General features: G+C 38.0%; 2 protein-coding genes across 2 annotated transcripts in view; both read left to right on the forward strand.

Moving 5' to 3' along the window:
- Positions 1 to 25,126, forward strand: part of LOC115223874 (zinc finger protein 208-like) — a 162,734-nt gene that overhangs the window by 7,504 nt on the left and 130,104 nt on the right. The window contains exons 2-3 of the mRNA XM_029794579.2: positions 1,905 to 3,377; positions 9,882 to 10,686. Coding sequence (XP_029650439.2) covers positions 2,215 to 3,377; positions 9,882 to 10,686 — 1,968 coding nt within the window. The 5' untranslated portion in view covers positions 1,905 to 2,214. The remainder of the gene's footprint in view (positions 1 to 1,904; positions 3,378 to 9,881; positions 10,687 to 25,126) is intronic.
- Positions 22,285 to 24,737, forward strand: LOC115223861 (zinc finger protein 850-like). The gene has a single exon (XM_029794559.2). The coding sequence runs from the start codon at positions 22,717 to 22,719 to the stop codon at positions 24,589 to 24,591; it is 1,875 nt and encodes a 624-aa protein (XP_029650419.1). The 5' UTR covers positions 22,285 to 22,716; the 3' UTR covers positions 24,592 to 24,737.

Below are 25,126 nucleotides of genomic sequence, written 5' to 3' on the forward strand. Positions count from 1 at the left end.
GGCCGATGCCAGCGCTGCCTAGACTGGCTTCCATGCTGGTGGCACATAAAAAGTACCATCCAGCGCTGCCTAGACTGGCTTCCATGCTGGTGGCACATAAAAAGTACCATCCAAACATGGCCGATGCCAGCGCTGCCTAGACTGGCTTCCATGCTGGTGGCACATAAAAAGTACCATCCAAACATGGCCGATGCCAGCGCTGCCTAGACTGGCTTCCATGCTGGTGGCACATAAAAAGTACCATCCAAACATGGCCGATGCCAGCGCTGCCTAGACTGGCTTCCATGCTGGTGGCACATAAAAAGTACCATCCAGCGCTGCCTAGACTGGCTTCCATGCTGGTGGCACATAAAAAGTACCATCCAAACATGGCCGATGCCAGCGCTACCTAGACTGGCTTCCATGCTGGTGGCACATAAAAAGTACCATCCAAACATGGCCGATGCCAGCGCTGCCTAGACTGGCTTCCATGCTGGTGGCACATAAAAAGTACCATCCAGCGCTGCCTAGACTGGCTTCCATGCTGGTGGCACATAAAAAGTACCATCCAAACATGGCCGATGCCAGCGCTGCCTAGACTGGCTTCCATGCTGGTGGCACATAAAAAGTACCATCCAAACATGGCCGATGCCAGCGCTGCCTAGACTGGCTTCCATGCTGGTGGCACATAAAAAGTACCATCCAAACATGGCCGATGCCAGCGCTGCCTAGACTGGCTTCCATGCTGGTGGCACATAAAAAGTACCATCCAAACATGGCCGATGCCAGCGCTGCCTAGACTGGCTTCCATGCTGGTGGCACATAAAAAGTACCATCCAAACATGGCCGATGCCAGCGCTGCCTAGACTGGCTTCCATGCTGGTGGCACATAAAAAGTACCATCCAGCGCTGCCTAGACTGGCTTCCATGCTGGTGGCACATAAAAAGTACCATCCAAACATGGCCGATGCCAGCGCTGCCTAGACTGGCTTCCATGCTGGTGGCACATAAAAAGTACCATCCAGCGCTGCCTAGACTGGCTTCCATGCTGGTGGCACATAAAAAGTACCATCCAAACATGGCCGATGCCAGCGCTGCCTAGACTGGCTTCCATGCTGGTGGCACATAAAAAGCACCAATCCGATCATGGCCGTTGCCAGCCTCACCTGGCACCTGTGCTGGTGGCACGTTAAAAGCACCCACTACACTCACGGAGTGCTTGGCGTTAGGAAGGGCATCAAGCTGTAGAAACACTGCTTGATCTGACTGGAGCCTGGTGCACCCTTCTGGCTTCCCAGATCCCCGGTCGAACCGACCAACCCATGCTAGCATGGAGAACGGACGTTAAACGATGATGATGATGATGAGAGGCACCTGAAGAAGTCCTGAAGGTATGACGACTGAAGACACTAATCCAGAAAAAATGTATACTAATTATTGTTTATTGTAATATATTTAGTATTAGAGCGGTTGTATACTGTCAACTTAACGTGACAGTCCCGTAAAGGGAATCACACCACCGCTATTTAGCCCTAGGAAGCATCGACGCTTCCTGTTGGCTTTGACACATTTTCTGTGTCCTTATATTTGCAATGGGGAGACAAGCACCCCCACTAGCTAGTGTGGTGTGATTCCCTTTACGGGACTGTCACGTGAAGTTGACAGTATACAACCGCTCTATTGCTCCACCATCGCTCATTTCTCTTTGAGATATTTAGAAATTTGATATTTCTGATATTTAATATTACACAATCTGAAAGTGTAGATGTAGACTGTAAATATGTAAACGTCACACAGCTTCCATGTAATTTTAATAAATTGAAATGTGATTTGTTGGGATGGAGTTTATTGTAGTAAAATTTCTCTGTTGAATCTTTGTTTTTTAATTATCTTCAATATCTTACAGTATTTCTCCATCATTTCAGAACATCAAAGGCACTGGCATTAAAGATATACCATCAATATCTGTCAGGCAAAAGGAAGTAATTTTACAGAAGAATTGGAACTGCATTTCTATAAAATGTATCATTAAATTACTGTGAAATATTTCCTCTGAGAAATTTCTGTCTTTCATCGTCTGGAGGATTTACAAGATGGTTTCGTGTTTTCAATTAAGTTTGGACAAATTTACAAAGGAGTTCACTACTGCAATATAAATGGTTCGATCATCACGGAAATATATAAACTGCTGTAAAAACATTCACATTGTTTTCTAAGCACAAAATTTACAGAAGAATGGATTTTCCTGAAGAATTACCTGAAGATGTAGGAAAATCATCATATCCCTGTGATATCTGTGAACAGACATTCTCTCTAGAAGAGAGCCTTGCTATTCATAAACAGGTTCACACAGGAGAGAAACCATACAACTGTGATATCTGTGGTAAATCATTTTCCCTAATACGTACTTTAACTATTCACAAGCACATTCATACTGGAGTAAAACCATATAAATGTGAAAACTGTGGTAAATCTTTTGCGTTTAGAAGATATTTAACCAAACACATACGTGTTCACACAGGGGAAAAGCCATATCACTGTGATATCTGTGGTAAATCCTTCCCTGAAAGTGATGCCCTAACTAGCCACATTCGAATTCACACAGGTGAGAAGCCATACCAGTGTAATATTTGTGGAAAATCTTTCTCTGAAAGATGTAATTTAACTACACACAAATACACTCATACAGGAGAGAAATCATATCACTGTGATATCTGTGGTAAATCATTCTTTCAGAAAGTCCACTTAAACAGTCACATGTATGTTCATACTGGGGAGAAGCCTTATCAATGTGATATCTGTTTGAAATCATTTGCTGATGGAAATAGATTAAATAGACACAAACACATTCACGCAGGAGAGAAACCATATCAGTGCGACGTCTGCAGTAAATCCTTTAGAGAAGAGGCTCATTTATCGATACACAAGAGACGTATTCATACAAACGAGAAACCATATCACTGCGAAACCTGTGGTAAATCATTTATAAATTCAAGTTTATTAACTATTCATAAACGTATTCATACAGGCGAAAAACCGTATCAGTGTGATATCTGTGGTAAATCGTTCATTGAGAGAAGTGCATTGACTGTTCACAAACGTATTCATACTGGAGAGAGGCCATACCACTGTGATATCTGTGGTAAAACATTCATAAGGGGAAATAAATTAAATGTTCACAAGCGTATTCATTCAGGGGAAAAACTCCATCACTGTGATATCTGTGGTCAGTCGTTTTCCCAAAGAGCTCATTTGACTGTCCACATTCGTACCCATACAGGTGAGAAACCATATGACTGCGATATCTGTGGTAAATCATTCTCACAAACAGGCCATTTAAAAATTCACAGACGTATTCATACAGGAGAGAAACCCTACCAGTGTGATATCTGTGGTAAATCTTTCTTCCAAAACAGCGATGTAACTAAGCACAAACGTTTACATGCAAAAGAGAAACCTTATCACTGCGATATCTGTGGTAATTCGTTCAGCAGTGGAAGAGGACTAACTGTACACGAGCGTATTCATACAGGGGAAAAACCATATCGGTGTGATATCTGCGGTAAAGCATTCACTGACGGAAGTACATTAACTAAACACAAACGTATTCATACAGGGGAGAGACCATATCGGTGTGATATCTGTGGTAAAGCATTCACTGATACTAGTAAATTAACTAAACACAAACGTACTCATACAGGGGAAAAACCATATCACTGCGAAACCTGTGGTAAATCATTTATAAATTCAAGTTTATTAACTATTCATAAACGTATTCATACAGGCGAAAAACCGTATCAGTGTGATATCTGTGGTAAATCGTTCATTGAGAGAAGTGCATTGACTGTTCACAAACGTATTCATACTGGAGAGAGGCCATACCACTGTGATATCTGTGGTAAAACATTCATAAGGGGAAATAAATTAAATGTTCACAAGCGTATTCATTCAGGGGAAAAACTCCATCACTGTGATATCTGTGGTCAGTCGTTTTCCCAAAGAGCTCATTTGACTGTCCACATTCGTACCCATACAGGTGAGAAACCATATGACTGCGATATCTGTGGTAAATCATTCTCACAAACAGGCCATTTAAAAATTCACAGACGTATTCATACAGGAGAGAAACCCTACCAGTGTGATATCTGTGGTAAATCTTTCTTCCAAAACAGCGATGTAACTAAGCACAAACGTTTACATGCAAAAGAGAAACCTTATCACTGCGATATCTGTGGTAATTCGTTCAGCAGTGGAAGAGGACTAACTGTACACGAGCGTATTCATACAGGGGAAAAACCATATCGGTGTGATATCTGCGGTAAAGCATTCACTGACGGAAGTACATTAACTAAACACAAACGTATTCATACAGGGGAGAGACCATATCGGTGTGATATCTGTGGTAAAGCATTCACTGATACTAGTAAATTAACTAAACACAAACGTACTCATACAGGGGAAAAACCATATCACTGTGATATCTGTGGTAAATCATACTCAGACAGAAGTACATTAACCAAGCACATACGTATTCACACAGGGGAAAGACCATATCACTGTGATATCTGTGGTAAATCGTTCATTGATGGACGTACTTTAAATAAACACAAATGTATTCATACAGGGGTAAAAACTACATCCCTGTGATTCTTTTGGTGTATCTTTCCTTTATGCGAGTGCATTAACAATTCATAAATGTATTTATTCAGGTGAAAAACTGTTTTACCTTGATACTTCTGATAACGTAATTATTGCATTTCTTTAAAGTTTTGGGATCTTTTCGGCTTGTGGGCAGTAAAGAAATAAGAAACGTTAGCATGCTGGGTGAGATGCGTAGCCGTATTTCGTCTGCCGTTACGTTCTGAGTTCAAATTCCGCCGAGGTCGACTTTGCCTTTCATCCTTTCGGGGTCGATTAATTAAGTACCAGTTACACACTGGAGTCGATGTAATCGACTGAATCCGTTTGTCTGTCCTTGTTTGTCCCCTCTGTGTTTAGCCCCTTGTGGGTAGTACAGAAATAAATAATTATGTGTATTGTATTGTATTGGTTACAGATTGATTTGGTGTTATGAAAATAAACTGTTTTTTAGAATGACTGTGTTGTCCATTTTTCTTTGCCCATTTCATTGCATCTGACAAAGCTTGGCATTAACATATTTTGGTCATTCTTTACTTTGCAAATCTGATCCATTCAATAAAAATATTCTTATTTCAACATAAAGACAGCTAACACAGATAAGTGCAGGGCAGCTTTTAATGCTGAAAATGTCTGACCAGAAGTATTCCAATTGTTTTCAAACACAAATTTCAACTGAAATTGAGAAAATTTCAAATCAAAATTAATAAATTTTTTGATGCATTGTATTCTAATATAAATATCATTCAAATTAGATTCCATTTGCCATACTGGCACGTGAAAAAACATTCAAGTGAGGTTATGGTTAGGGGTGGGGGAAGGGTATCTTTTTTTCTTCACAAATGTAAATAAACCCAATCTGTTTCTTAAACGAGGGACATATTCATACGGCACAAAATGTTTTCACTTCAATAGACGTCATTGATTAGTTGAAATTACAGAAATTGAAGAAAAAACAACAACAAATATCTTACAAACTATAGAATTTTCTCAATAAAGCCAAGAGAAAAAGATGTTTTATAAACACATTCTACCAGTATACGAAGTTTAAAAGTGTTTAGTTACGTGGAAATTATTTTAAAAAACTGCCGTTCAAACCGAAAAGATCCAAGTTTGTTTGTTTTTTTCTTTCTAAGAACATATTTGCTCTAGAAACAACTTATGCCCCTTTATCAGACCAAGACGTCTCCAAGGAGACGTTGCCACTGAGCTTGTAATATGTGGCATCGAAAGTGCGGCTGAAGACATAAAGCCAGCTTCATTCGTTCATTGTGACAAGTTCTGATTTCGACATCGGATCTCTTTGGATGTTGGTCCGGGACGAAGTTGATAAAACATTGGTGAACCTCATTTTAACAGTCAGATGCTTTGGTTGTTTGGCGAAAATCTACAACCCGAATCTAAATTCGCTGTTTACGTCTGAAAATGGTAAGTTGATGGATGTTTGTTTTAATGCTGTAATAAAGTATGTAATTATGAATTAATTGTGTTTCACTTTTGAGGAAACGGTAATTATATTGAAGTGGAAACGTGTAACAAGGAAAAAAGATATGTCCTGCGGGTATTTCCGTGGGTTGTGGAGTATAGATATACCGAAATTATGCCAGCAATGTCTCCTTTTTAAGTTGAAGGAAAAAAATCCTTTCATATTTGTTCTAACCTGTTTCATGTGTGTATGTAAAATCCGCAAATTTCCAAGCAGGAAACAGAATCGAACTGTCATTTGCTTCCACGGAAATACTCCAAGTAAAATGTTTTGATTTTGTCGAGTTATATCGAAAGAATGCCGTCATTATATAGACATGAAAACTTATAGCAACATTCGCAAAAGAAATACACACACACACATTAAATGAATCGTAATATATATATATATTTGTTGTGCAAGATTTTTTATGTGAAGTCGTGTGTTGAAACAGATATTGTTATGTTTCGGAATGGTCATTAATGTAAAAAATAAATAACACCAAATATATAGTGCGTGTGTTTTTATTGGCTAAACTGGCAAAATGACCATTTCGAAATATAATAATATATATATAAAAATGAGTGATTTTCATTTAATTCAGAAAGAAAATTGCTGGCATGAGAGAGGAACGAATCCCAGGTGCTGTGTGCGTGTATGTATATTTGGTGTATAGTATTGTCTGAAAAAAGTTCGAAGGTTATTCAAAATAGAGTTGCCACATCGAACATGGAAATGTTGAAGATTGAAACTTGCATTCAAAGTTTGATGAAGTTACGAACAACAATAATAAAAGCATCTGGAAAGATATTTCTAGGATGTCAGTGAGAACAATTTACCACAGATATCGCAGTGATACAGCCTCTGTCGTTTATGGCTGTATTTATAAGTAGTATGGTTACAATCTATAGAGAATATTTAGAACAGATAACTGTATGATGTTGTTTCTCGGCTGTGTAAATGCATTTATTAGTAACGAGATTAACTTTTCAGACTGTTTTCTTTTTTGTTAATGTTTTTCTCTTCGTCCATAATTTCGCTTTTTGTTGTGTTACAAAATTCGTAGCATCGATGAAAGCTTTACGTTGATTATAGGGTTGCTAAGTTATGGTTGATTTGGTAACAAAACAGCAACATTGAGCCACTGGCATGAAAACTGGTCACTCAACCTTCTTGAAATAGGAGCCAAATTCTTTACAAAATCCACTTACATTAGTTGGCAGGGTTTTGGGGTTGGACACACCAGATGTCCCTCCGACAAGTCATCCTAACGAGACGTCTGCGTTGGCTGGGTCATGCCCTCCGTCGTCAACCAGGAGAATTCATCTACGAAGCAATTGCTCCAGCTCCCCTTCAGGGTTGGTGAAAGCGATGTGGTGGACAACGAAAAACCTGGCTGATGACAGTCAAGGCTGATCTGGAACCCGACCTAGGCCCCCATATCTACGGCGTTCGCCGCTGGGGTAAGGAGTGGTTGGAGATCACGCGGTCGTTAGCCCCAAATCGCCAGGTTTGGTCGGCGTTTGTGAGAGATGCAGCATTGAGGATGAATGAAGCCAGCTCAACCCAACCCGGGTGAACGCTGTCTCAAGTTAAGTCAAGATACACCAGATGGTCTATTCCTCGATATACAATGGCAATATCGTGATAGAATGTGTTTGATCATATGTTTGTTTAATAAGGAATGATCAGGGATTAGATAACAGTGACAACACATTTCTAGAGAGAGAAAAAAATGTCCACTCTTCTGTCAGTTTTGGTACGATGACTATAAGTATAGACTATCAACTATTAAGTGTAATAGTTTATGTTGTATGAGTAAGTGCAATCCCCAAGTAAATAATAATAACTGCTGTAAATCCTCAAGTATATTTCGCATTTTCCCCAAAAAAATTTAAAGGTCAAAATTCCTAGTACGTACTATATACGAGGTTAAAAATGAAAAATATTTTCTAAACAATGTTCGAGTCTCTATTTGCTGCCCAGCAATGTTTATTCAGATGCATTTTGTGATGTCAGGCACGAAAATACCTTAAGGTAAATCATAAAAGCTAATACCGTAAGGTAAATCATAAAAGAATCATCCATAACATGCAGTAAGCAACATTTATTAAAATAAAAGTATTCAGAACACAGAATAACATGTAACAAAAACAATTTGCAATCATATTTACATTCCCATATAACAGTTAAAAACATCACCATTATTGTATTACGCATGCGCGGAAGAGTTTGTTCGACTAGGTGCTGCTGGCTTAATTACACATGACTCAAGTTAGAGAAGGGGTACGTATTATACTCAAGGGCAGACTGTACTCGAGGATTTACAGTATATATAATCTGATTGGATTGTAATATACTAGTGCATCGCAAGTTGTAGAATAACTAATAAGGAAAATGTCCTGATATGGAGAATGGAATGAAAACTTTGTACTCCTGTGTATTTAATAAAGGATTCAGTTTCAAATTCTGAGAAGGTATGATGACCGAAGACACTAGTCCAGATATAATGTATACCCATTATTGTTCATTGGCGGTGCCCCGGCATGGCCACAGCTCGTGAGCTGAAACTAGATGAAATAAAATAAAAAATATTGTAATATATTTGATATTACACAATCTGAAAGTGTAGATATGGAGTGAAAATATGTAAACTTTACACAACTTCCATGTAATTTTAATAAATTCAGATGTAAATTTGTTGGGGGTGAAGTTTATCACAGTTGAATTGTAGTAAAATGGCACTGTTGAATCATTTTAATTATCTTCAATATCTTACAATATTTCTCTGTCATTTCAGAATATCAGAGACATTGGTATTAAAGGTATATCAATATTTATCATCGTTTACAGACAAAAGGAAGCAGTTATGCAGAATAATTACAACTCTGTTTCTATAAAGTTACCATTGAATTACTGTTAAATATTCCATCTGAGTGAGACATTTCTCTCTTCCATTGTCTGAAGTGAATGCAAAGTGCTTTTGTGTTTCCATTGAATTTGGACAAATTTACAAAAGGACCTCACTACTGCACTATAAACTTTTCGATCTACAAGGGAATGATGATGATGATGAAGGGAATGTATAAAAAGAAGTAAAAAAATATCCATAGTGTCTTCAAAAAATTTAATTTACTGATAAAATGGATTTTCCCGAAGAATTACCTGAAGATGTAGGAAAATCATCATACCCCTGCGATATCTGTGAACAGACATTCTCTCTAGAAGAGAGCCTTGCTATTCATAAACAGGTTCACACAGGAGAGAAACCATACAACTGTGATATCTGTGGTAAATCATTTTCCCTAATACGTACTTTAACTATTCACAAGCACATTCATACTGGAGAAAAACCATATAAATGTGAAAACTGTGGTAAATCTTTTGCGTTTAGAAGATATTTAACCAAACACATACGTGTTCACACAGGGGAAAAGCCATATCACTGTGACATCTGTGGTAAATCCTTCCCTGAAAGTGATGCCCTAACTAGCCACATTCGAATTCACACAGGTGAGAAGCCATACCAGTGTAATATTTGTGGAAAATCTTTCTCTGAAAGATGTAATTTAACTACACACAAATACACTCATACAGGAGAGAAATCATATCACTGTGATATCTGTGGTAAATCATTCTTTCAGAAAGTCCACTTAAACAGTCACATGTATGTTCATACTGGGGAGAAGCCTTATCAATGTGATATCTGTTTGAAATCATTTGCTGATGGAAATAGATTAAATAGACACAAACACATTCACGCAGGAAAGAAACCATATCAGTGCGACGTCTGCAGTAAATCCTTTAGAGAAGAGGCTCATTTATCGATACACAAGAGACGCATTCATACAAACGAGAAACCATATCACTGCGAAACCTGTGGTAAATCATTTATAAATTCAAGTTTATTAACTATTCATAAACGTATTCATACAGGTGAAAAACCGTATCAGTGTGATATCTGTGGTAAATCTTTCAATGAGTGTAGTAAATTGACTATTCACAAACGTATTCACTCGGGGGAAAAACTTTATCAATGTGATATCTGTGGTAAATCGTTCACTGAGAGAAGGAAATTAATTATTCACAAATGTATTCATTCTGGGGAAAAACTACATCACTGTAATATCTGTGGTAAAGCGTTCTCTCAAAGACCTCATTTAACTGTTCATGTTCGTACCCATACAGGTGAGAAACCGTATGACTGCGATGTCTGTGGTAAATCCTTCTCACAGACAGGCCATTTAAAAATTCACAGACGTATTCATACAGGAGAGAAACCCTATCAGTGTGATATTTGTGGTAAATCTTTCTTCCAAAGTAGTGATGTAACTAAGCACAAGCGTATACATGCAAGGGAGAAACCCTATCACTGCGATATCTGTGGTAATTCGTTCAGCAGCGGAAGAGGACTAACTGTTCACAAACGAACTCATACAGGGGAAAAACCATATCGGTGTGATATCTGTGGTAAATCATACACAGACAGCAGTAAATTAACTATTCACAAACGTACTCACACAGGGGAAAGACCATATCGCTGTGATATCTGTGCTAAATCATTCATTGATGGAAGTACACTAACTAAACACAAACGTATTCATACAAAGGAAAAAGCCACATCACTGGGATGCTTTTGATGCATCTTGCCCATGTGTGAATATTAATTCATAAGCGTATTTATTCAGGAGAAAAAGTGTTTTACTGTGATATGTCTGATAAATCAGTCATGAAGATAATATGGACGCCGCTCGGGCTCGAAAATTGAACCGTTATGTAAACCTCCTCGAGGAATGTGAAGATGCAAGCTGGAAAGTGGAACATTTTCCAATTGAAGTCAGATGTAGAGGGTTCGTTGGACACAGTGTGAGACGACTGTTGTTATCTCTAGGCCTAACTCATCGTAAAGTCAATACCACCATGACCGATATCCAAACTACAGTGGAGAAGGCTAGCCACTGGATTTGGTTAAAAAGAGACGATGAGCAATGGCTAGAAGAATATTGAGCCTTATTTGATAACCAGCTGATCTAGCAAGTGGAGCCTCATATCAGTGAGGGGGGTGCCGATGTGTATTGATGCCGTCGAGAGGTAGGCCCCAAAACAGCGCGCATTCTTTCCTGATGACCCCATACACTTGCTGGCTTCCGGTATACGGAGCTTTTGACTGGTAGCACTTGCATGTGCAAGTTGTTTGCAAGACATATGTCTGATAAATCAGTCATGCTGCAAACAAATGAGATGAAGGTACACAAGACCATTATATAAGAGAGAAACCATATTATTGTGATATCTGTGACAACTCCTTCACTGATTGAAGTAAATCAACTGCTCACAAATGTAGAGCAAAAGCCATATCCCTTTGATACAAGGGGTAAATCTATCTCTCGAGCAGCTATTTAACCTATTCTCTGTAAAACGTAATGCTTATTTCTTCACATTGATATGAATTAGTCTTGATTTACCTCATAGCTTTGAGATTTCGGTGACATGATTGTTTACTTTTAGTAAAACAATTGCAAGCAATAATAAATCTCTGAACGAGGTATAAACAGTAACTGCACGATAATGTGAGGTATGTTTGCCATCTCAATATGGCTGACCACTAAGGGTGGGTGTTACTGTAGCTTGTAGCTCCAGGTGAACAATAGCCAGCTGGAGACGATGTTCTCCTGGGGCTACAAGCTACAGTAACACCCACCCTTAGTGGTTAGCCATATTGAGATGGCAGACATACCAGTAAAATAATTATTGTAGGGTAATTGTGAGAGGCTGGATCTGGCCAGTTGGAAGACAAAGCAGGTAGATCATTTTGGCCGGATATGGACAAATGTGTCATATGTTCTCAGTCGTATACAAACAGGTGAAATTAAGGTGGCGAGCTGGGCGAAATGCTTAGTGGTATTTCGTCTGCCGCTACGTTCTGAGTTCAAATTCCGCCAAGGTCGACTTTGTCTTTCATCCTTTCGGAGTCAGTTAAATAAATACCAGTTACGCACTGGGGTCAATATAATCGACTTAATCCGAATACAATTTGGTTTTGAAATATCTTCAATGTCTTATAACTGATTCTGGGAAAAACTATCAGTGATGTTAGAAAAGGTTTTGTCGGGCAAGATCACAGAATATGTGATTGTATGGGCTGTAGGGAACCACAGCACCATTTGTCAAAAAGCATATCAGGAATAACTTTTACATCCATCACATGTGTTAGACATTCCAGCATCAGTACATTTCTGATTACATTGTATCTATGACTTTAGAGCAATAAATTTGTCTCATGATTATTTAAACTTTAGATTGGCTCTTGTTATATTTACTTTATTTTATATGGAAGTATTATGATCTTATGTTGACTTTCAAGTCTTTCTCTGATTATCCCCCTTGAAAGCATGCTCATGGTTTCCACATAAGTTATGGAAGCTTTGCTGTTTCCAGAGTTATATTTTCATTTCTCTATTATTATTTTTATTCGCATCTCTATCTTAGTTGAAACTGATGGATAAAGAGATCAAACTACATAAATAAACGGCAGCAAAACCGTTCAGAAATTAAATAACACCAAGATATTTAGTAACAATAATAAATTTATTTATCTTCGACAATTTTTAGTTTTACCAATTTTGACTATATTGCTCCTGTTTAAAACCTCTTACCTGCTTGATAATTGCATTTCTATCTCTGCCTTGAAAGAAGCTTTACTTCTTGGACTTAAGTTTTTGTGCACAACGATGTTGTTAAACATCCGTTAACAGCACCATATGCAGGTCCTTTCCATTTTCTTTCACGCACGGATAAATTTTTCACTATAAACCTTATTGGTTGTAAAGACGCTATATCAGTGGATAGACTAAAAAAGGCTTTCAAAGAGAAAAATGACCCTATTCCCACTGCAGATGACACACACACAGCATTACAAGCACGGCCCGCACACTCACCTTCATATTCCATGACTACCATTGGGATCAATCTGGTACTCGACAAGGATTCTGGATTATTTTTCCGGTTTTATTACTTAATTTTCGTGAGCGGTCGGGTTCATTTCTAGTATTCTCGTTTGTGAGAGCAGTCGAGTTTATTTCAGTTATTCTCATTTTAAAAATCATCTCTGATTAATCGTTGAGAGGACATTGGTGTTGCCTTGGTGGAGCTTTGCACTCTCTGAGTGCTCTTATTATTATTATTATTACTATTTCATTTGTTTTTACATTCTAAGTTTAAATTCTGCCAAGATCAACTTTGCCTTTCATCCTTTCAGGGTCAATAAATTAAGTACCAGTTATGCACTGAGGTTGACGCAATGGACTGGTCTCCTCTCCCAAATTTTCAGGCCTTGTGACTTTAGCGGAAAGGATTATTATTATTATTATTGTTGTTGTTGTTGTTCTAAACATTTAATTATATAGATCAAAAGACTATTTGCCCTCTGCAAGAACCAGATATAAAGTTCATGCCAGACGCAGCATTTAAGTTTGTAAAGAAATTAAAAGTATTTTAACTCTACAGGATCTAAGCGATTATTTGTTAAAAGTTTCATTAAAAAGTTTCCATTTTTCTGGAAGTTATGAGGCAACAAAGTCGTGGAGTATACATCTGTAGTTATACCAAACTTTCTTTACAAATTTTGTGGGTTGTGATTTCAATGCAAGATTTACTTCTGTGGAGATTCACTTTAATTTAAAAATTATTAATAACACTTAGCAAATAGAAAACACTTAGGCCAGCCCTAAGTAAGGAAATAAACAATGCTGTTGAACAATGTTTCGTCATTTGTGTTTTTAGACACTCAAGGAGTGGTTGGCATTAGGAAGGGCATCCAGCTGTAGAAACACTGCCAGATCAGACTGGAGCCTGGTGCAGACCCTGGTCGAACTGTCCAACCCATGCTAGCACGGAAAATGGACGTTAAACAATGATGATGATAATGATGTAGTTTAAGGAAAATTTGGCTGTTATTTCTAGCAGGTCATGTGAGCATGTATAGGTGTAGAGTGACCGTACGTATAGGAGATGGTGATAAATGTATCCTTTTTGAACGCCGAATGGTTGCCTTACAAAAGAAGCCAAAATACAAGTGCCAAAAGGAATAAGAAAACACAACCATATAATGTAAGAGAGAAAAGGTTTTATTTATAGGTTTTGATAATGTGGGTAGCAGAGTGTGTGTTCATGAGTGCAACAAGTGTGTGTCTGTGTTCGTGTCATAAGAGTGTCTGTACGTGTGTGCGTTATAAGTGTGAGATAACAATACAGAGCATAGAAAGAGTGTCCAGACACAAATGGAGATAATTACCAGTTTGTAGTAACGAACACAATAGTATTAGTTCTATATCAATGAAGTTGGTAGTCACAAGGCAGATGCCAGTTGAACACATTGTGTAGCAGTTGTGGCTTCAATGCTGTGCCAGGTTACTTTGGTACAGAAAGTTCTTGCAGGTAGACTGAGCTGTTAACCTTGGTAAGTATTCACAACAGCGTAAAGTTAAACCTGGGTGATGTTAAAGGCTTTTAAAGGGTTTAGGTGGCTCAAACAAGGCATTAGAAAAACAGTGTCACGGGACCTTATCTGAAGGTTGCGATTGGTTGGTTTACACATTGGCACAAAATAAAGCAAGAGGTAAAACTGTACCAAAACCAACCAATCAGGGTAGTGGACACAACAGGGCCTAAGCAGCCAAAGGATGGCTGCTATCTGCCACGACATTTGTATGATGTCTCTCAAAGAGGGACATTGTATTTCACTAAATGCTACATAGGTTTGTGTGGCGATCAGCCCAAACAATATGCAGTGAAATGGAGGCTGCCAATTGGCTAAAATTATGTAAGTATAGATGTTTGCAACTTCTTAATAACTAATTTCTGGGAAAAAAAGAAAAGAAATTAAATAAATAAAAGCTATTATCATCATCAGCATGCAAAACTACAACAAAACTAATCTAGTAAAAACTGAAAGTAATCTGTACTAGTTCCTTAATCCAGCTACGGTATGCTTCCCAAGTCAAAATAGACTTGTTCATCTTCCAGTGGCCAGATCCTCGCTTAACTGTACTATGTTCAGCTTACACTTAACCATTCTATGGTCAGTGTAGGACACTTGAACAAGCTGTGGACAACTAAAACTAGCCTTATCTCTAGTTCTTATAACTATCCTAAGTAAGACTTGAACCTTCTGTCGCCATTCATCCAGATCCACTCTGGGACGTTCAGATGGTCAAGCTTGTAATAATCTGCTAGCTGGAAGTTTTGAATTAAAATTTTCCATCAAACCTTAGTCACAATTTATGTCCCTAACACTAGCTGAATGATAACTAAGTTATTTTACTAAATTCTTTGTTATACTTAAAGTAATTGAAAGAAATACAGAGCATCTCAAAATAAATACAGTAACAAAAGGGTTAAGAGAAGTCATTACAAAAAGCAAAGGTTCTACTTACTCATTGACTGGAGAAGATGGAGCCGACCTCACTTCACATGGGGCAGCCCCATCCTTCAAATAGTTGGGTAGAACCATAATCCTCCAGATGGCCAAAGGTTTCCTATTCTTCAATTCCTTGTACAGGGTTTCCCATATCCAGGCACACCTTTGTTTCAAGTCCTTATGTAAAGGGTAAAGTTTTGTTGAGTGATGTAGCACGATAATATCATTTACATATCTGTTCTGAATATCATATTCAATTAGTATTGTCTCTTTTTTTTCGGGGACAGTTGTGAGTGGTCTTTTTTTGTTTGTTTGTGGTGTTTCGTCTTGGTTTTTTGTAGCAGATGGGGATGGTACACGTCTTCTTTTTCTCAATACAGTGAACTCTCCCGCTGTCCCTTCCATGGTGTCAGCCGGGGGAGTATCACTTTCCACTTCTGATCCCAAAACTTCCAAGTTTATCCTTTCTCCTTTCTTCACAGTCGACACGAATGTGACTCTTTTCCCCACATTCGTAACAGGTGGATTTCTTGCCTTCCACCCGAACCTTAAGGATCACATTCTCGCCCACGAGTACTCTATCAGGAAGCATTTCGATATCCTCTGGTGCCCCCTTAATGATGGCTGAAATGCTCTGCCCAAGCCAATTCTGTGGGGCAGAGCATGTTATTTGTAAAAACTTTATTTTGTCCGTCCTGTTAAACAACATGGCGGCCATTACCTCCCTAGGGTCGATTTGCGGTGGTACTTCTGTCACCCTCACACGGCAAGTACACTTCCCCATGTAGGTTGGCAGAAGCACCACCTCCTTTGTTTTCAGGGGGTTCACAGAGTACCCACGGGCTATTTCTTCGGTTGAAAATCTTACCTCAACAGTTCCATACATCTTACCCCTAGCAATGTAGGTCACGTCCCTCCACACTGGGGCCAGACACTTTTCTATCTTGTCCTTTTCAAATTGCATAGATCTTTTGTTTTCTGGACAGTATGATTTAAACATAACAGTCTTCCGTTCTATTTCCATTGCGTTGGAGGCAGGTGGTATTTTTACATCTCCGTCCTCCTCCTTCATTCTTCCAAAAAATTCTTGTAATTTTTCTACCGGAATGTCAATGGTTTCTGTTTCCACTGCGGCAACCCCCGAAAAATTTTTGACTGGCTCATCCAGTTTGCTTTCTTCATTAAATATTTCAACCGACATACTTGGCCGAAATTAATTCAATGCACAAAAATTAATATCTTAGGAATCCCAAAAAAGGAAAACCTATAATATATTTTTCTCCTCTAACTGAAGGTAACAGTTCAAATCCTACCCCTATTGTGGGGCCGAGTGAAACAAAGCCTACAACGGTTTTGACAAGTTTCAAAGTTCGACAATTCAACAATGTTCAATAAAAATAGGAATATAATACAGCTTTCCAAAGTGGAAACCTATATTAAATTTTCCTCTAACAGACGACAACAGTTCAAATCCCACCCCCACTGATGGTGGGGCGCACAACAATAAAGCCTACGACGGCTTAACAAAGTTCAGTTTTTTAACAAGAAAAAATTTTAAAAAATTCCAAATGTTTTTGCAGAAAATAGTTCTTACCTTCGCCAGCACCGGGAAACAGTACAATCCAATAAGCGTAAAATTAATCCAATAACAAAAACACAGTCCACAAACGATAAATCCTACAACGAGCAAGCACTTCCAACTTGCAGCGAAAGCAGATATGTCTTTATCAGAAGCGGGAGAAAGCTTCTTTATTTCATAAATATTTGCTATACAAGAATTACAAAGAGGAGACAAACGTAAAATGGGGAAGAAGCTGCTACAATTTAAAAGTCTTTTTTTATTATTATTAATGATAAATTACGATTTAAATTACAGTAAAAATTTAAAAGTACAATGATATCATATTGCCACGTGCAATTTATCTCCTGAAGGAAAGGCACCCCGACCGCCAGTGTAGAACCTTTACTTTTTTGCCGGGGCACCACTTACTTGGTGCCAATCACTCCCAGACTAGTTCCAATCCCGGCGTAACTTCAGTATACGTACCGTATACATTTCAAGAAAGTGTTTTATATATATACTAGCAGTATCGCCCGGCGTTGCTCGGATTTGTAAGGGAAATAACTATATAAGCATTTTTAGAGAGTTATAGCCAAAAAATAGCAAAAAAAATGGAAAGAAATGATGGTAAATTATTTTAAAAATCGTAGACTCATCGTAGACGCGTGCTAATACCCAGAAGGGCTCGATATGAATCACGACTATAAGATACCCGGTTTTGGTTAAACTGCACCGCAAAATGTGGGAGTAGTTAGGAATCTAAATCGTAGGAGACAGACACACAACTTTACTTTTATATATATATTTAATATTTAATTCTTATGCTTTCCTAAAAACTTGATTTCGAAATGTGCGTCCGTAGATAACTTAAAATTGTATGATAGATTGCCGTCAATTCATTCTCTCTTACCTGTTTGTGTCTGCCTTCCAATTGCTGTTTTTACTGAGATCTCCCTTTTTAGTAGAAGAAATAGCTATAACTCTTTGACTGCTATTTCTAAATTCGGTATGTGGTAAGGCAATTCGTTGCTAAACCCTTTATTGCTTAGTATTACTTATATATATATATATATATATGGGGCGTTAGGGGTGGAAGAAAAGGGTTTCTGTTATCTTCAGAAATGTAAACAAAGCCACTTCCGGTACTTACAGGACGTATACCGAAGGATCGTCCCAATCCCGACCCCGCTAGGGGCAGAGCAGAAGTACAAAGTTCTGAAACGACTTAAAACAATTCGAATTTTTACACAAAATTCAAAAAAAAAAAAAAGTAATGCCACAATTTCCACGGAAATAAGTTAACAGTTCCTATTTCCCGGTATTCAGGGGAATAGTAAAAAATACGACGGTAAGAATCTCTCTCTATATAAACGGCAGTTTGTCTGTGCGTGTTTCTGTGTGTCTGTTTGCTTGTACCCTCACCCTGACCACGGCTTTCAACCGATTCTGATGAAACTTGACACACACATAGCCCAATGTCATTATTCAAAACTAACGCAGCGAAAATTTTGAAAAGTTCCCCCAGTTCTGAAAAAAATCGATAAATTCGACATGGGGTCGAGAATCAGAAACACGAACCACAAACTGTCTAGGGGTCGCAACTCCACCTTTTTTAAATCTCAAAAAAAAATTTACCATAATTTTTTTTCCATTTTTTTGGCTATAACTCTCTAAAAATGCTTTATAGTTATTTCCCTTACAAACCTGAGCAACGCCGGGCGATACTGCTAGTCCAAAATAAATGGAATCCAACAAAAAAACAAAATGCTTACCAACACACAAAAATTTTAAAAAACACGACCACATCGTATGAACGGAAGCAACTCCACCCTTTTATTATTTTATAAAAAATAAAATTTCATCAGTTGCTTCCTTCTATTGTATAATATCCTATTAATATTCTAAGACTGAAGAAGGCTTTTCTCTTTCGTTTTTAAAATGCGTTGATTACAATTACACCTTAAATTATACCCTTATAAATGTTTCGTATCGAAACTGCGGCTTAAGTCCTGCAAGTCAGCTCCACTTGTTCTCTGTGACGAGACAGGAATTTGATGTAATTAAATCATTTTTGTGAACCTGAATCCAATTAAGAAATGATTTCTTCGCCAAACGGTAAGTTGACCAACATTTCTTTAATGCTGTAATAACGTATATAAATAGTAGGACTGTGTTACAATTGGAGGTTATTGTAGTTATATAAAAATGAAGATATTTCGATGGTAAAATATATTTTCTTCAGGGAAATAGTAATTCTATGGGTGTAGAGCCCAGACAAGAAATAAGTTACAGGAATAGGATCTTTTCGGTTTGACCGGCAGTTTTTAACATAATTTCCACGTAACTAAACACTTTTAAACTTCGTATACTGGTAGAATGTGTTTATAAAACATCTTTTTCTCTTGGCTTTATTGAGAAAATTCTATGGTTTGTAAGATATTTGTTGTTTTTTTCTTCAATTTCAACCAATCAATGACGTCCATTGAGGTAAAAAAAACACACATTCTGCGCCGTATGAATATGTCCCTCGTTTAAGAAACAGATTGGGTTTATTTACATTTATGAAGAAGAAAAAAGATACCCTTCCCCCCAACCCTAACCCTAAAACAAATTGAAATGCAATACATCGATACTAGGGTCATAAATATAGGTGACAATTTCATATGACACCGCTAGAAAAAACTGCCGTTTAAACCGAAAAGATCCAATAAGGGTAAAATTTTCGTGTCCGGACCAAAATATGGGATTTGCAGCATATTACGAGGTCAGGGTACTTGATTCCACGCAAAAAATCCGAGGGTTTTTTTGTTTTTTTTCTTAGTGAAAATCGTGCGGGTGTTACTCGAAAATTTTACCGAAGTAAGTTACAGGAATACTATGTTTAACACGCTTCCTTTTGTATGTTAATGTCGCCCGCTTGTTTTAAAGTATGGCCTTGAATACATACAAGCTCATTCAATGCTAGGTTCCACAGTGGATAAACTCTCCTTAAATATTGCTAGAAATTATTGAGCCACTTCCTGCTGAGAATGATTTACGATACGTCTCTGTGATAGGGTTTCTTCCCTTGTAATGAATACAGTTAATCGTTGGGTAGGCCGCATTTTGAGGTGTTCTTCGTGTTCCATCCAATTTTCCCTTCTTCATTCATCCAGATTGTTTCTTTTTATGGCGATCCTTCGGTATACGTACCGTAAGTACCTTTGTTTACATTTCTGAAGACAACAGAAACCCTTTTCTCCCATCCCTGACTCTAACCCCCGATATATATATATATAAAACACACTTTCTTGGAATGTATCCGGTACTTCCGGTACCTATACCGAAGTTACGCCCTCTTTTTATAACTGCTATTCAGTTCATAATACCTATGAAAGCATTTTCACTTTGGTTATAGATCTGGGGGATATAGAACAACGGTGAGCCAACGGGATGGAACTATGTGGTTAGTCGATTCCTTTGAAACAGGAGCCAGATCTATAAATTGCACCTTACCAGCTTGATAAGCGAGAGGCATACTAGACAATGTATTCCTAGTTCGACAGTGTCAGAGTGAAGGATGGGAATGTCATGATTTCTGTGTTTGATCATAGGTCTGCTTAGATAAAAGATGTTTCCAGAGAGAGAGAAAACCGTTATTGTCTACTATTCTATAAATTTTGTTATGACTATAAGCGTAGATTGTTAGGTGTAATAGTTGATCTTATCCTAGGATTGACCCTGTCTCCGTAAGCCAGAATATTTACATGTGTGGGGCACGTGGCCTAGTGGTTAGAGCAGCAGACTCGCAGCTGAGAGATCGCGGGTTTGAATCTCAGACCGGGCGATGTGTGTGTTTATGAGCGAAACACCTAAGCTCCATGCTGCTCTGGCTGAAGGTAATGGCGAAACTTCTGCTGACTCTTTCGCCAAAACTTTCACTCTTTCCTCCTGCATCTTGCAGCTCACCTGCGATGGACCGGCGTCTCATCCAGGTGAGGAACCTATACACCAAGGAAACCGGGAAACCGGCCCTTATGAGCCAGGCATGACTCGAGAAGGAACAAACAACAACAATGTTTATATATACTCTGCTAGAATGGTAATGAAGTAGTGACATTACAAAAAGAATACCAATGTGGAGAATATAAGGTGCAGGAGTGGCTGTGTGGTAAGTAGCTTGCTTACCAGCCACATGGTTCCGGGTTCAGTCCCACTGCGTGGCATCTTGAGCAAGTGTCTTTTGCTTTAGCCCCGGGCCGACCAATGCCTTGTGAGTGGATTTGGTAGACGGAAACTGAAAGAAGCCTGTCGTATATATGTATATATATATATAAGTGTGTGTGTATGTGTTTGTGTGTCTGTGTTTGTCCCCCTAGCATTGCTGATGCTGGTGTGTTTATGTCCCCGTCACTTAGCGGTTCGGCAAAAGAGACTGATAGAATAAGTACTGGGCTTACAAAGAATAAGTCCCGGGGTCGAGTTGCTCGACTAAAGGCGGTGCTCCAGCATGGCCGCAGTCAAAGGACTGAAACAAGTAAAAGAGAGAGATTCAGTTCCAAATTCTGAGAATATTACTGAATATGAGAAGCATCTGAAGAAGTCCTGAACAGCCAAAGACACTAAACCGTGTAACATGTAAACTCATTATTGTTGTAATATATGTAATGTTACACAATCTGGAAGTGTATCTGTAGTTTGTAAATGTGTAAATTTAACACAACTTTTTTTGATGTAATTTAAATAACAAATTAAAATGTAAAGTTCAGTTGTGACCAAGCACAAACGCATTCATACAGGAGAAAGGCCTTACCACTGTAATATCTGTGGTAAATCATTTTCTGGAAGTACTTCCTTAACGATTCACAAATGCATTTAACCAGGAGAATAACCATATCGCTGTATCTGCAGTAAATAATTTATAGTTTATGACTATAAGTAAAATTTGACTGTTGAATCCTTATTTCTTAATTATCTTCAATATCTTATACTGTTTCTCTATAATTTCAGAATATCAGATGACATTGACATCGAAGATATATCATTAATATTTATCGCCATTTACAGATAAAAGAGAGATTTTATAATGAAGAGCTGCATCTCTCTTTGCATCAATTTATCTGAGAGTTATTGAGACTTATTTCTTCCAAGTGATACATTTCTCTTCTATTGAGTCAAGTACGTCCACACCAACATCAAAATCAAAATCAAATGGAAATTGTAGTTATGATACCCGTGCTAACGTTTCTGCCAGCTCGTCGCCAGTACCGCCTGACTGGTGTCTGTGTCGGTAACACCTAAAAAGCACCAACTGATTGTGGCCGTTTGCCAGCCTCCTTTCCAACATCCAGAACAGGCATGGGCAACCTTTCTTGTGAAGCAGGCAACATGAAACATGGTTTCCCATCTAGTGGGCTGCACTACTCAGAATAATAATGGTAATGTTTTTTGTTAGGCATGTCATTTAGAAGGTCCCACTGGTCTGGAAGGTGTACAAGATGATTTTGTTTTCCAGTTAAGTCTGGACAAATTCAAAAAGTAGTTTGCCTCTCTTTTCTGATACTAACAGAGACAACAGTTGATTACAAATATTACAGGATAAAAGTTGTGATCAATGCAATAACAGAGCTGAAAATATCAATGTAATTGTCGTCAGAAAAGAAAATTTATAGAAGAATGGATTCTCCTGAAGAATTGTCAAAGAAGGTGGGAAAATCATCATATTCCTGTAATATCTGTCAAAAGACATTCTCTTTAAAAAGCAGCCTTACTAATCATAAAATTATTCACTCAGGAGAGAAACGACATAACTGTGATATCTGTGGTAAAGCCTTCTCCAGATTACAAACCTTAATTACTCATAAACGTATCCATACTGGAGAAAAGCCTTATGAATGTAATATCTGTGGTAAATCATTCTCTGTCAGAAGTCATTTAGCTGATCACATACGTACTCATACAGGTGAAAAGCCATATCATTGCGATATCTGCGGAAAGTCATTCTCTCGAAGTAATGGCCTAACTAGGCACATTCGTGTTCACACAGGCGAGAAGCCATATCAGTGTAACATTTGTGGTGAATCATTCTCTGAAAAAGGTAATTTAACTAAGCACATATACATTCATACAGGTGAAAAGTTGTACCACTGTGAGATCTGTGGAAAATCATTCTTTCAGAAAGTTCATTTAAATTCTCACAAATATGTTCATACTGGAGAGAAACCATATCACTGTGATGTCTGTGGTAAATCCTTCACTGATAGAAATACTTTAATTAAGCACAAACTCATTCATACGGGAGTGAGACCACATCCCTGCGATATCTGTGGTAAGTCATTCGCTAAGGGCAGTACATTAAATATTCACAAACGTATTCATACAGGAAATAAACCGTATCACTGTGATATCTGTGGTAAATCATACTCGCAAAATAGTGAACTGACTTTACACAAGAGACGTATTCATACAAGAGAAAAGCCATATCAGTGTGAATTCTGTGGCAAATCCTTCACTGACGGAACTGGATTAACTGTTCACAGACGTATTCATACAGGGGAAAAGCCATATCACTGTAGTATCTGTAGCAAGTCATTCGCATGTGCAGGTTCCTTAACTGCTCACATACGCATTCATTCAGGTGAAAAACCATATCATTGTGATATTTGTGATAAATCGTTCACCTATGGTAGTTCATTAGCTTATCACAAACGTGGTCATTCAGGAGAAAAGCCGTATCACCCTGGTAAATCATTCTCTGGAACAAGTCGTTTAACGAGACGTAAGAGGCACATTCGTAAAAGAAAGAAAACCTATCGCTGCGATACTTGTGGTAAATCATTCACTGATGGAAGTGTGTTAATTGTTCACAAACGTATTCATACAGGTGAGAAACCATATCACTGTAATACCTGTGGTAAATCATTTTCCCAAAGTTCTGGCCTAATTAGGCACAGACGTATTCATACAGGTGAGAAACCATATCACTGTGACACTTGTGGCAATTCGTTTACTGATGGACGTACGTTAACCTCTCATAAACGTATGCATACAGGGGAAAAACCATATCACTGTGATATCTGTGGTATGTCATTCTCTGAAACATATAATTTAACTAAACACAAATACACTCATACAGGAGAAAAGCTATATCACTGTGATGTCTGTGGTAAATCCTTCTCTCAGACAAGTCACTTAACTGTCCACAGTCGTACTCATACAGGTGAGAAACCTTATCATTGTGACATCTGTAATAAATCTTTTTCTCAAACTGCTCATCTAACAATTCATAAACGTACTCATACAGGTGAGAAACTGTATCACTGTGATATCTGCGGTAAATCTTTCTCTCAGACAGGTCATTTAACAATTCACCGACGTATCCATACAGGGGAGAAACCCTATCAGTGTGATATCTGTGGTAAATCATTCTTCCAAAACAGCGATGTGACCAAGCACAAACGCATTCATACAGGGGAAAGGCCTCACCACTGTAATATCTGTGGTAAATCATTTTCTGGAAGTACTTCCTTAACGATTCACAAATGCATTTAACCAGGAGAATAACCATATCACTGTATCTGCAGTAAATAATTTTCTCAAAACCATGATTTAACCCTCTTGCTACCAACCCAGCTGGCTCTGTTGTACAAATGTCTTGTTTTCATAAATTTTGAATTAAAATCTTCCACCAAACCTTAGTCACAATTTATGTTCGTAACACCAGCTTAATGATAACAAAGTTATTTTACTAAATTTTTTGTTATATTTAAAATTAATTGAAAGAAACACAGAGCATCTCTGCAGAAATATGGTTACAAAAGGGTTAAGATATATAATAAAGAAACAATTCTTAACCCTTTTGATACCAACCCAGCTGAAACTGGTTCTGGCTCTGTTGTACAAATGTCTTGTTTTCATAAGTTTTGAATTAAAATCTTCCACCAAAACTTAGTCACAATTTATGTTCCTAACACCAGCTTAATGATAACAAAGTTATTTTACTAAATTCTTTGTTATGTCTAAAATAATTGAGAAAAACACAAAGCATCTCAAAATAAATGCAGTAATGAAAGGGGTTAAGCTAGTG

The sequence above is a fragment of the Octopus sinensis genome, linkage group LG24 (genome assembly GCF_006345805.1).
Source record: "Octopus sinensis linkage group LG24, ASM634580v1, whole genome shotgun sequence".
Classification (NCBI taxonomy): Eukaryota; Metazoa; Mollusca; class Cephalopoda; order Octopoda; family Octopodidae; genus Octopus; species Octopus sinensis.

What these genes read in the sequence shown, in the direction of transcription:
- LOC115223861 (XM_029794559.2), top strand. Translation starts at nt 22,717, where the DNA reads ATGGATTCTCCTGAAGAATTGTCAAAGAAGGTGGGAAAATCATCATAT.